The sequence below is a fragment of the Aspergillus oryzae genome, chromosome 3 (genome assembly GCF_000184455.2).
Source record: "Aspergillus oryzae RIB40 DNA, chromosome 3".
In the NCBI taxonomy this organism is placed as follows: Eukaryota; Fungi; Ascomycota; class Eurotiomycetes; order Eurotiales; family Aspergillaceae; genus Aspergillus; species Aspergillus oryzae.
In genome coordinates, this window is record NC_036437.1 from 948,728 (window position 1) to 962,124 (window position 13,397).

General features: G+C 47.7%; 3 protein-coding genes across 3 annotated transcripts; 2 read left to right on the top strand and 1 right to left on the bottom strand.

Annotated features, from left to right (window-relative positions):
- Nucleotides 1-1,737: 1,737 nt before the first annotated feature.
- Nucleotides 1,738-2,575, top strand: AO090023000372 (epoxide hydrolase family protein; the record flags this gene model as incomplete). The annotated part of the gene is made up of 2 exons (XM_001820877.3): nucleotides 1,738-1,867; nucleotides 1,941-2,575. The coding sequence occupies 2 exons, from the start codon at nucleotides 1,738-1,740 to the stop codon at nucleotides 2,573-2,575; spliced, it is 765 nt and encodes a 254-aa protein (XP_001820929.3).
- Nucleotides 2,576-4,259: 1,684 nt separating this feature from the next.
- On the bottom strand, nucleotides 4,260-5,210 carry AO090023000373 (uncharacterized protein; the record flags this gene model as incomplete). The annotated part of the gene is made up of 1 exon (XM_001820878.1): nucleotides 4,260-5,210. The coding sequence occupies one exon, from the start codon at nucleotides 5,208-5,210 to the stop codon at nucleotides 4,260-4,262; it is 951 nt and encodes a 316-aa protein (XP_001820930.1).
- A 4,286-nt stretch (nucleotides 5,211-9,496) lies between these two features.
- On the top strand, nucleotides 9,497-11,786 carry AO090023000375 (uncharacterized protein; the record flags this gene model as incomplete). Its single annotated transcript, XM_023235567.1, has 4 exons — nucleotides 9,497-10,420; nucleotides 11,170-11,287; nucleotides 11,445-11,626; nucleotides 11,742-11,786. The coding sequence occupies 4 exons, from the start codon at nucleotides 9,497-9,499 to the stop codon at nucleotides 11,784-11,786; spliced, it is 1,269 nt and encodes a 422-aa protein (XP_023090576.1).
- Between the last annotated feature and the right edge of the window lie 1,611 nt (nucleotides 11,787-13,397).

Sequence of the window (13,397 nt, forward strand, 5' to 3'; positions counted from 1 at the left end):
GCAGCATGTGACTAGGTTGAGGCCTTCCCTAGGATAAATTCTTTTCGTGCGAAGTCGGGTCGGAAATAGAAGCTTCAATTTTGTCACACGCATATAGGCGCGACAAGGCTATTCCTTGCCATCGTGCTGTGCGCGGCCTCGGGTCAGTTGCTCTTAATACAACCAGAAGTATTAGCCTAGAAAATTGCACGGGCATAGGTCGTATTGCCAAGCCTAATGCTTGACTTCGGCCCCATTTCCGGGCAATAGGTCCACTATATCGATCACCTTCATTTGCTGCCAGTACTGAAATGGTGGCTTGGCGAGGCATCGTACACACGACGATCTAAATAGAAAGACACTGGCTCCTCGAATGGCCAGATGACGTAGATGAATGGTTTGGAAGTCCTGTATATAAATCCATGGGGCATTTACTATTTCCACTTAGACTTTCAGTCAGGAAATAACACTGTCTTCATTTAGTGAAAGACTCCCTCTGATATACTGGAATAAAGAACCTTGGTTGGTGCCTACTATACCGAAAGCAAAAACAACGCCTGTTATCATTACCTCTTTTGCCGTCGTACCTACAATGTGTTTCCGTTCCTCGAAAGAAATCGACTCCCACAGCCTGCCGTCACGGCCGATCGACCAGCCCAATGAATCACCAGAACAAGATAAGAACACGCCACGGCCGAAGGTTGTGAGAGACGACCGGCCCCTCAAGCTGTCTAATAAGGAGATGAGAAGAAAGACTTGGTCCAGGCCGAACGTACTTGGTGCAGTTACCTTTGGCATGTAAGGGGCTGCTTAGGTTGAATGCTGTTTGACGAGAGCTGAAATGTGATATGGTGGTATATATCAATATGATGCTGGGAGTCCCCCGGACGGGAAAGAAGTGAAAATGGAAGCTTTCTACCAACAGCGGGGTGTGAACATGGGCGATGGACAACGGGCATACTTTTGAGGGCGGCAACTAGGCTTTTGGCATACGCTGTTAGCCGGCAATGATGTTTAGGGACTTTTATCATATAATCTGTGTCATGTGGGCATATTTACCCAAATGCCATGGGTTAAATAAACATCGAGAATGTCATGAGTCATGTCCTGTACATAGTAAAACTAGTGCTTTGGTGCCCCGTTACTTGTTTACCTAAACGGGAGATAGCTGATGTTCTAGGTAGGTTGTCCGAGATAGTGACAAGGATCCTGGTCCGATTGCCGAGGTCTAAAGATGAAGTGCTGCTGCAGGGTCACCGATTTAGAAGGTGGTTAGAACAGCATTGCAGATGGAAACGATAGTACTGAGTAAGACCGTAGATGGTAGTTGAACGTCTTCCGAAAGTCTTGGCCAAATACTATGCTCGATTGCATTCCTTTATCGTATCTCAATGATGTGAAGGCACGGCAGCAGGTAGACATAACTTCCAAAATAGCAGAACTGTACACCAGCAACGCATAATTACTGAGGGTAGGAACATCTCTAAGCAATTCTAATAGTAGTTGAGCTGACGCTAACAGGAGTTGAATAAAGTATACATACAATGGATAGGTTTATCAGTGACGTTAACAAGCAAAAGCCCTGAGAGACGGTCTCATGATGACGACCTTGCGGGATATTCAAGTTGTAGGCTACGTATAAATTACCTTCACCACTGTCATGGGAATCTGAAAGACTCTTTCGTTGCCTATCCCGACACCCTAACTCCTATCCTTTTCTACTATTGTCTCATCAAGCATACACTGCATTCTTACAAGATGACTAGCCCAGAAATTCGCGAGTTCACCGTGAAGATTCCCAGGGAACGAGGAGAGCGTCTCAAGCGAAAGCCAAGAGATACGAGATTACCAGGTCAGGAAATCGTGCCCGGTGCTGGAACTCGATACGGTGAGTACATCTTATCTGACTCGTACGACGTGACTCTGGCAGCATGACATAGTAACCGGTCTATCTACTACAGGACCGGAATACAACTGGACGGACGATCTTTATGAGAAATGGACTGATGATTTCGACTGGTACTTTGTACAAGACAAAATCAATGAACCCTCCCATTACATCGGCGAATTTGAAGCCGTTCAGATTCACTTCCGGCATTCCCGCTCCAAGACCGCCAATGCAATCCCCCTTCTCCTTATTAATTGGTGGCCCGCAGTTTTCTACGAGTTCAGTAGGGTTTGGGGCCCTATGTTGCATCCTGTGAATGAGAACGAGCAAGCGCTCCATGTGGTCGTGCCCAGTGTGCCCGGATTCTGCTGCTCCAACTGGCCTCCCAAGGCCGGATGGACGTTACAGGACACTGTGAGACTCTTTGACTCCGTAATGAAAAAGCTCGGTTACAACGAGTATATGGTCCAATGTGGTGGTACGCGACATTTCGTGGGACGCGAGCTCGGGATGCGCTGCACGCCGTCATGCAAGTTGATCCACTTCAACTTCATTCCGAGTGAAATGCCCAATAACGCCAAGAGTTGGACAGAGCGCGAACATGCTATCGCTGAAAGGAAGGAGGACCGGTATGAGAATCACCTCGGTTATGCTGTGTGCATGCGCACTCGAGTTCGTACTTCTCTGTTTTGGATTGTTGGATATTGATTGACTCGGTACTAACAATGTTGTGGCAGCCCCATACCATTAGAATCGGACTTCATGACAAGATTCTCATCATGCCATCCACGCAATGCTTTTCTGAAAATCTCCCAAACGAGGAATTCGTCGAGTTCACCACGGACTTTTGTTCCAATTCGCTCAAGGTGCGCTTCGGGTACAGCTCATTCTTAGGGGATACTGAGCACTCGTCGAAGCGCATGGTGGAAATGACTGGAAAGGTGGTATATTATCAAGGTAGCACCCCCCACCACCTTTCTATTTATTCCATTACGAATTGGTAAGGTTGATGCGAGGTCTAGAGCATGGCGATGGGGGACATTTCGCTGCTTTGAAGTGCCCTGGGGAACTTGTTCAAGATGTCCGGGAGCTAGCAGATCAAGAATGGAAGAAGTAGCCTATATTATTGATAAGATCTGGAAAGAGTCGAGGCGTTGTCTTTAGGCAAGGTATCTTTAATTACTGATATCGAAAAAGCTGTATCCGTTTCAACGAAGTAGCCAGCTTGAAAATGGCATACTATGTCATGTCTCACTACTATTTATTCCAACTCTTACCAAAGAAACCTACAATCAAGCAATATAACTTCCAGACATGGCAACTAATTCCCCGGTCGACTATCATATGACGTCGTCGTATACCCCAAGGGGACTCTAGCCTGATTCTCTTCTCCTATGAACATCTGCGCATGTATCCCTAGAGTGCTTTTGGCACCACTCATATAAACAACTCTGATGAAGCCTGGGCCCGCACACTGCAGTCTTCATCCAACCCTTAATTAGCCTTGCAACGTCGGAGCAAATCGAATAATCCTCTCCCTCCTCACTCTGGTCATACCCTAAGCAAAGCTTACCCTCCTTCTCCCTGCACCTTGCTCTATCTTCAAACACTGTTCTTGCCTTCGTCACCCTTCTGATCTCCGTCTTACTCTCTACCCTCTACTTGCTAGGGTAGATTCTCTTATCCCGACAGTTTCCTCCACGAAAGTTCCCACCTCGCAGATTAAGTTCTCCACTGGCGTCACTAGGGCTCTTATACTATTTCACAACAACAAGTTCCAGTCCTCGCTGTTATATCAGACGATAGAATTCCATGGTCGGATCTCATTATCACCCTGTTACGCAGTCATGTATTAAATTAACACCTTGCGGCCAACCCACGCGCGGAGGATGCTTTAACCCTATAGCGCATACATTTTTCCATGTCATTCAATGCTTTGGCCCACTGACTTCCTTGTCAATAGATATCAAGTTAATAGAGTTCAGCATCCTAGAAATTGCGCATGACTAGCGGATCAAGTTGTATGAGAGCTTTGGGTTTCAGAGTGAGGGGTTGTCAGTTAGACGTGGACAAAAGAATATAGAGAGCATAAGGGAAGCTGTTCGCGCAGAGTCTATTGCATTCCAGTCCCCATGGTGGTAAAGTCATAACTTGAAATACTAGAGTAGCTAATAATGTAATTTCTAGGACCCGAGAAATACTATGTATAGTAAGACAGAAAACGAACTAGAATATTGAGAATAGCAAAAAAGATATCAAAGTGGATATAATAGTACATCGCTGATGCGAAATGATTTATGCGCGTGCAAACAACGTTAATATCGTATCACACATCATATTGAACAACATCATGTTGTAAAAGCGAGAGTTCCTCAGGGATTGATCCCCTGTATTAGATGAAATTTCCCCGGGGACTAAGAGAGCGCGGACCAGCTGGCGGACTTTGGTGAAGAGTCTCACTGACTGCCAGCGATGAAGGTCGCGTCATTGGCTGGCTATACCCTTGCGCACCGGCACCTTGTTGAACCATGGAAGACAAATCCGTACGAGACGGAGACTGAGAAGCGAACATCATAGAGGACCGGTCAAAGTTAACCTCACTTTGTGATTTTGCACCCTCGTTCAATGCAACCAAGGAGTAGTTTGATCCGGCCTCGGCTGCTGCCTTTCTCGCTGCAATCTGGCGCTTCTTTCGTGATGACAGATAGCAGTGAAGGAAACCGTAACCAAAGAAGATAGCCCCCAGTATGCTAAAAGTGATGATGGCGGCTATGTGTCCACGACGATTGTATTCTCGCATTTCAGCACTAGTTGTGGTTGTCGCAGTAAATGTCGAGCTGGTCGTTGTGGCGGCAGTGGATGTGCTCTTTGTGGTGGTCGTTGTCATGCTACTCGTCGATTGGGATGTAGAGGATGTGGTCGAGGTTGAGGAGGTTGTCGAGGTTGTCGAGCTGGTGGAACTAGTCGTGCTAGTCGTGCTCGAGGTGGTTGTCGTCGAGGACTCCGTCGTAGTTGTGGCATCAGTGGTTGTGGGGGCCGTCGTGGTATCAGCCTGCGTGGTGGCCTCTGTTGTTGTTGTTGTTGCTTCTTCAGTCGTGCTGGTAATGTCTTCTGTGGTGGTTGCAGCATCCTCCGTAGTTGAATCTCGTTTTTCTAAAAGCCACCCACGTTCGTAACGTTTGTTTCTTGGGCCGTTATTGCCCTGCAGTATTGCGGGTGTTGGCGCTGTAACGGGGCCAGTTGTGGTAGAAGGCCATTTCGACGACAGTTCAGCACCAGGCTCAGGATGAGCAATAGCGCCCGAGAAGACCGTCCCCAGCACAACCAAGGATTGTATTCGCATATTCGTGGTGTTTGCGGTGTTCGGCAAAGGTCGATTCTGGGGGGAGGAAAATGGTCAGAAGGAAGGGAGGTGAAGCGTAGAGCAGACAGTATTTTGCATGGCGCATGGGAGCAAACATGGCAACGCGACTTCAAATACTAGCGACTTAGAGTTGAAACGATCCCAAAAAATTCTTCGTCTAAGGTCGCTGGCGTCGTACGTGCTCGACAACCAACTTTAGGGCTGACAGGTATTTTTATGGCCGGGCGACCCCTGATTGGCTCGGCGACAGAGAGTGGAGCTCAACAGCCACGCGGAAGACGCGGCTTCGGATCCATCCATGGATACTTAATCACTTGTTGTTGTTTCCTTCGAACCACGTTCATATTGCTTGATCAGCTCTGTCATGATCCTGCTATATCTTCCTAGATCCTAGTGTACATGTCACTGCCATCCATGCTTACCCGCACAGTGGCTGCATCTGCTCTCTGCAAGCCACGATATTCCCTTATCTCCGAGAAGGAACATACACTCCACTCTTCGCGGATAAGGAAAAGAATTTAGCCCAAGAACCACAAATGCTGCTTCGCCCCACCGGCAGTCTCCGCTAACAGTTCCTTGCTGGCGAATGCTGTCAATCTCAACAGCCGATCCACTACTAGTGCACCCGGATTCCCCTTGACCGCGTCGTTTGTTTCACCGCAATCTCCAGGCCCGAAATTAAGGTCAATCCACCTGTCTAGTGATGGGGAGGGTAGCTTCTATTGTAAAACTGCGCCTTGCACCTGTTGAAGCTATAATAATAGAAAGACGTCGTGAGGATGTCTCGATATAAATAGTTGCTCTCGCCAGATCTCCGGGTACTCCGCTTAGTAATATTGTTATGTTTACCACATTCCCAGTAAATGGCATATATAGTGGTGATTTGAATAGTTTCTGTTTCTTGCATTTACTGTGAGTCGGAGACGTGCACGGATCGTCATCAGTTCTAAAAGTATTGGATCATTCTGGCGCTAAAGTAGCTTATTGATTCTCGTCCACAGTTCACTACGCAAGCGTTATTCAATACCCTCCAACTGCGGAGCTTACCTCTAATAATAAACACTTGCACTGGCTTCTCTGCATGAACTTCAGATCGACCATCCCATTGCAGTCCATCAGCCTTCTTCATGGTATCCATACGACCCACATTGACGTATATAAATAGTAGCCAAGTCTCATAACGGCCCGGGACCCATTCAAGAAGCGCGGGATAGTTTCTAGAATTTTAAGCTGTGACTTGACAGATGGAACATTTCAACGCCCCACTGATTTGCTGTAATACTGCGCAACTTTGGGTTTAGAAGAGGAAGGGAAGAGTATGTTCAATGAGTTGGGGAGATTGGGAAACAATTCGGATATGCACCTCTGGACCTGATATTGTCTTTTACTATATAAGCCTAAGTTGTTCGTACAAACTGAAATGATGTGGATAGACATTATAGGGCATCCGCAGGGTGTTCGGCAGTGTGTCTACTTCCTGTAAAGAGACCATTACACATGGCTTCGGCACCTATGCGCAGCACCTCGATTCTTTGTTCTACAGATAGTAGCGCTTTCTGTTCCAAGTTCTCTTTTTTTTTTTTCGAATATCGCAATATTCCAACAACTTCCAAATTACTTTTCAGACAACCATAAGCGGCACTTTTACAAATACTGTTGAGCTGTAAATAAACTGACAGCAACGCATATTGGCAGAGTCCCGACAGAGCTTTGGCTTACATACGGTCATGCACCTATATGGAGCGTGACCAAGTGCCACTCGAGTGCATACTATCATATACCCTATAACAAATGAGACTATTCTACCAAGCCTGCGTAATACCGGTGGTAGACCACCCAACAACCATGTGGCACAACCCCCTCAAGGATATGTCCCACTTGCGGCAACTAGCAACTACCCATTGAACTGCTCTGATTCGCCTTCTTTCCGCTTCGGGACAGTTTTAACATGGCACTCGAAGTGGAATCCCACACTACCAGCTCGTTTATCGCTGAAGGGCGACCAGCTTCAGCGCAACGCCGGAACATCACCTAATCCATGATGTAGGATCCCGAGAAAGAATCCGCAGCACATATCTCGGACAACATTGCTACCTTCCGCTGGACAAGACACTACAAGTCAGAAACCTGCGCCGCCTCCAAGTCGAACGCACGGTGGCCAGGATATCAGGAGTTCTTCCGAATTCCTCAGGGTCCCCTCCCTGCCCCTTTAACATTTCTGAGTCCCTCCCCTTAGTTGGTCGAACAACCAATGAAGCACAGACGAACCAAAACCTGTACGTACATCAGGAATCCGAACAAGGCCTAAACACCCAAGACGGATCTGCCGTAGTGACCACGACTCCAACAGCGGCTCGTCGACCATTCCATTAGTTAACTAGTTCAAAGGTTTCCAACCGCCGAACCGCAGCTGCCGCCGAGCTGCGCCCTAGTATCCTCATACAGACTATCAATTTCACAGCCGGAATATCTCAGCTATTCTAAGATTTGTTGAAAGACATTTACCACGGAAGTATATTAAGACTAAATTAAGATAAGACACTAGATTTTGAATAGATGGTTTAATTAACTCCCCGGTATCGTAAATTACAGTGTATAACAAGCCCAATTTATATATTTGATACATCTATACGTGATTTGCTGAAACGCAAAGGGTTACCCATTTGCTTTCTTCCATAAAGTTCAATTTTTCAATGCAAGGTACCAGAATCGATATACAGTGGGAATATTCGAGTGTAAAAATGATAAGTTGTATGGGCATACTAGGGCGCGGTCTGGTGGTTGACCACGTTAGTGTGGGATCTAGCCACATAATTGACCTAGTCATTTTTGCTCGGGGACACCATTTGTTTTGTTGCTCTCTTGGGGGCTTGATGAAGGGTACAAAGGAAAAGGAAGTATGGCGATTTCTTTTCATAAAAACTTTACAATTTTTTGGCTTGTTCAATCCAGCTTATTCCTTCCCTCTTTTCCTTTTTGGGTCGGCCAATGTAACGTCTCTTGGAGGAGTTCCACAGAGAACGGTATCCTGCGATCGCGGGAAGATATCCGGCGTGATTGATATTGGGCTCTGTCGTGGTAGCTTCGCTTTTGGTGTTCTGTTTACCTGCACCAAACGTCTACTAGTTAATCTTTTCCTGTGCTTCGACCTGGTTGTACTAACCATGCTCCTTTAAGCTTCTGATCTAGATAAATAGGTACTGAACGATCAACAGGTAACAAGTTGTTTAAGAACACGTTAACCAGTCCATATTCATACTCTGCTGATAGACCAAGTACTCTTATCGGTGACTTCCACTGCATTCCAGTTTATGACTCATACTATGCCGATCCTGTCAGTGATGTATATATGTAGAAGTGAGTACATAGAGAATAGCTTATGTGAATGGCTTTCTGTTCAAGATATTCCATTAAACCCGCTCTTCCTGACTGACGTCCTGAACCACTAAATTTGGCCCCACCAAAAGGGGTCTCAGCCTCGGGAGAGAAGTTTTTGTTGATACCCACTGTACCAGCTCTGAGGGGGGCTGATACACGCAGGGCTCTCGATATGTCTTGTGTGTAGGTGGAAGCTTTAAGAGGGTCAATACCTGTTAAATGTCATCTTCTATGGACTGGTTTGTTCCGAAGAGACCGAAGTCCGTATTATTAGCGAGTGTTACTGCCTCTTCTTCGGCCTTGAACGTCTTAACCACCAAGACGGGACCAAGCACTTCTTCGGTATAAATGCACATACTGTGCCACGTATTGTACGTCAGAAAGCTCTAAATACAACGCTGAAGGAGAAAAGCCTTACCTCGTTGTTAATAAATAGTCTTGTTTCAATTGCAGACATACCTTGCGTCATTGGGACAACCGTGGGGAATCTAGCAAAGACCGACAGGGCAGGACAAGAGCAAGCAAGGTCTGGTGCACTTTGTCTGAAGAAATACGGATAACACTATAACACGAAGACTGCAGATTGGAGCCGTTCAGCATTTCTAAAAGGATGTGATACAACTCACCCTGTCGTCCACGTAGGTGGCGCCCCTTGAACTCTTTCCTTATCGGAGTACACCGTATGTTAGTGGTGATTCAGCAACGAGGAGCCCACGATGCCCGGTGGAGCGCCGAACCCGCCCCACCGCCACTTCCAACCAAGGGTATGTACGACGGCTTGGAACCGGATGAGGCTATTGCTGGGGCTTAGCGGTCCCTGGAACTCGACTATATACTGCGCTCCGGGGACCTGATCTTCTTACCACATACGCGCTTGATACCCCGCAATGGCTACCACAGAGAAAGAGAATGGAAAGCTAGGCAGCGCCAAATGGCTGCAGCCCTACTTGGAATCCCTCAACCCCGAAACAGAATGGGAGGAGATTGTTCGCACTCTGGCAAACTATACGCTCAACGAATTCATTCTTAATATCAGTTACGTCAGCAATTTCATACTCGTCATTCAAGAGCCTCTGGGAAGTGAGGCATTGGTCCATACCGAAAAGGTCTTCGACCGGAAACAGGAAAGATTCGTGGACTCCGTGCGATATTTCACCCCTTGGTTTATCGATGGCCCAAGCTCGGAAAGGGTCAGGAAATCCATATCGAGTTTGAACAACACGCATATGAGGATTGCAAAGCGATTACCAGGGAGGTGGGACCATGACGACGATTTCATTATGCCATGTGTGCAGATGGCCCTATTCGGACACAACATGAAGCAGAGGTTGGGTGTCCCGGTCGATTCACCACATATCCAAGCTGCCTGGCATCGCTGGTGTAAGGAGATTTTTAATCTCTTTCTGAAGGAAAGTGGGCCAGTGGCGGGGTTCCCCGAAGATTTCCAAGGCATGGTTGAGTACTCGAATTGGTTCAACCGTCGCTCATTCAAGTCCACGGAAAAAGGCCACTTGGCGTCTGTCGCTTTGATTCAACAATTCTGTGAGCGGTGGTTTCCGAGGCCGCTACATTTTGTTGGATACGAAATCATCATCACATTTTTGCCGGACGAGACTATTGACCGGCACCGCCTTGGGCCGCGCAAGAAATGGCTGGAATTCCTTATCATGCTGATTTTTCGCATTATGTTCTGGCTGCAGGCCGTGCTACCGGATCCCAAAAAACCTTGCTATCCATACATGGATAGTCGATCTGCGAAGCGGGTCACGAAACTGAAAACGACGTTAACAGCTATTCTGAGCATAGTGGCTGTTAGTGCAACGATTTCTGCTTACACGGTTGCGAGTTATGCTTAGCACAACTTCTATGTCTGGCGTTAGCGACGGGTACTGGTGATCGATTTGTCGTTCCATAGTGAAGGGCATAAGCACTCCCTCTCACTGGCTCGTCCAAGCCACGAGGCAATTTGTTACTCTAGCACTTTCTCCCTTCAGGATAAACACATTATCAAGCTAGCCAAGGAATAATGGAAGGGACGTAAAATACGGGGATTCACAGTAGATCAGATTATAACCCTTGATAGCAAGGTTGTTTCTAGACAGTTAGGCCGGTCTGCCCTGTTGTAGCGTGACCCTAGAGGTTTGATGCCAAATGAGTGCTGTGCGGCGTTGGAGGCCGAGGTGTTCCTGTCATCTGATAAGTAACCTGACATCAACCAACTATGCGTGACGCTTGCCTGTCGTTAGTTTACAGGTGCTTCATAGATGTTCTAAAGTCACAAGTCTAGTTGAACGACATTTGAAAGTTCAGTATGTATCCCCCTGAGGAGTTTACGTACATTCGGTAGCACAGGATCCACGGATGTGGCTATACATCAGACTTTATCCCCGTGCCGGGAGAAGGAGCCCTCGAAATGCCTCGAGCACGCGCAGTAGCCTCGTCCCAATGATCGAGTCATGGGAATTATGGAGCCTGCACCACAAAGATAATCAAAAAAAACAAAAAGTAAAAAATGAACGCATCCCTTGAAGAGGCTGGATAATCTGTTACATGTTGACAGCTACAACTTATCTCCCGAGGGTATGGAGGATACTGTAGGCTGCAGGAGGCTTTACCGCCTCTGTCTCGGCTGCTGCAAGTGCCATGGTTGGATGCTCAGCGAAAAGCGGACAGCCTGCGTAAGCGCTAGCTATCAATTCAGCAATGAGCTTCTAGGCGACTATATTTAGAAGATTGCCGGAGATGTCAGCTACACCGCCGCACTCATAAAGTACTAACATTCCGGCTTATGGGAGAACTGCAAATCAAGTAGTTATATAGAGAAGCTTGGTATAGGCAGACACCCACGGAGAATGAATGCAGGCGACATAACTTCGAGAACAACACTGGGAAGACATTGTGAACTCCAGGCTATTTGCATGAAACGGCCTTCGATTGAATTGCTGTCCAGCTACTCGTCAGACACAGGGGATGGCCAATACGTGATTCGCATATGCGAGAACCGTTCCCCAGCTAACGTATATGCCGCCATGAACCGGAATCGCACTTTTTCACCCTTCTTGAACGGATAGAAAAAGTGGCCTGGTGCGTCCTCACTGCTAACGAAGTGCCCGTCAAGCTCAGCCAGTATAGTATTTCCAGTCTGAGCCCAGGAACGAATGTGTAAGGCTTCACTGATTCCATCATGGGCAGCCTCCAATAGCTTGATGACTTCCTCACGTCCCTTCGTTCTATTCTTTCCGTCTTCCAGAATCACATCCTCATTGAAAAACCGCAGGGCCGTAGCTCGCTCCGCATTTGCGGTGTTATAAGACTCAATATAAGCTGGGTAGTCCATAATGTCCGCTTGTTCCGCTCCAGGGCGACGTAAGTAAAGGTGTACCGGGCTGTCTAGCATTCACTGTGGATTTCTATATTAGCAGGTGTCGCCAGGGTATGGCAGAGGAGGGTCTCCATACCTGATAGAATGCGAACGCGTTAAGACTTGCTCGGATCCAGCTGAGCAGGAGTTAAATTACATGGTCCTCGGCCTTTATATGTATGAACTAAACCTCGCTTTGGTCCTTTACCTGTCGGTATGATCGTGAATTCAAGCTGCAAAATGGCCGTCCAATCTCCCTTTCCGGCGCTGCATATGGAGACGTGGCGCTGGCCCCCCACCGCCTGCCAACGTCCCACGATCCGTAGGTTGTTCTCGCTGCCTCGTGTAGACGGGTGGCGGTGGACTTAGGACCAAGGCATCGTTGATGCCGGTTTGATACTCTAGGCGTCAGGTCTGCCTCATCTAAGAAGCCCCGACCACTGGCTAGTTGCGGTAGTTTCAATCACCGTGGGGACGCCCCACCTCTGATATTAATGAAGTTCGAGACGATCTTGTCTGTATCTATTGTTGACGGTTTTGCGTGTCATTCATTCGCTTGTCTTCATTCTCCGGTTTTAGTACGTATGGACACCCTATGACCCATCGTCGTGTCTGAGCAAGCTTGGAGCCGTATGGTCTGGTAATCCGATCGGGAATGAGTTGAGGATGAGGCCATGCGGAATCGACATTGGCTGACTGACCGAATTGACCGTACATGTGGAGCGCCACACGTCAGAGTGGACTTTTCTAGCAGAGAAAGGCGCAACAACGGGGACAGCGCACATACTGGGTTCAGAGATGATATTTAAATGCGTCGCGTCTATCAGCTCTCTATAAGTTAACACCTACGCGTCGGTCATGCTTCAACAATAACCGTATCCTTATCCCGCTACCAGTAGCGAAACGTATTCCACGCCCACCGTAATGACCAACTCTTACGGAATGCCCTAGGGCTCTATCGGGCGACATTTTGGTGCCAAAGATCATGTTACCGGTTAAGTTCTCGGAAAGAGTCAGTTCCACTTCCTGCTTAGCTAAGCGGAACGTGACCTCACGCGCGAGCCGTAACCGCCCTTCGATCCCCGGCTGGCGCTCGGGGAGGAAGCCAAGTATTTAGGAGTCAGCCGTGCATTTGACTGGCCTCTACCCGGTATTCGATAAGCATGGCCTCCAACTCGGAGAAACCGTTCGCCTGCTCTTGGTGTGACGCCCGCTTCACAAGAAAGGAACATCGGACCAGACATGAGCAAGCGCGTCAGTGGCTTCAATTTATCCTTATTTCAGTCACTTGTTGACAGTAGTTAGATTCCCCTAGGCGACAATTCAAATGCCCGACTTGCCACAAAGTCTTCTTGAGAAAGTAAGACCCTCATTGCGCGGCCATCCCGACATCTTGAGACAGAAAGTTCAACGTATTAGGGACGTGC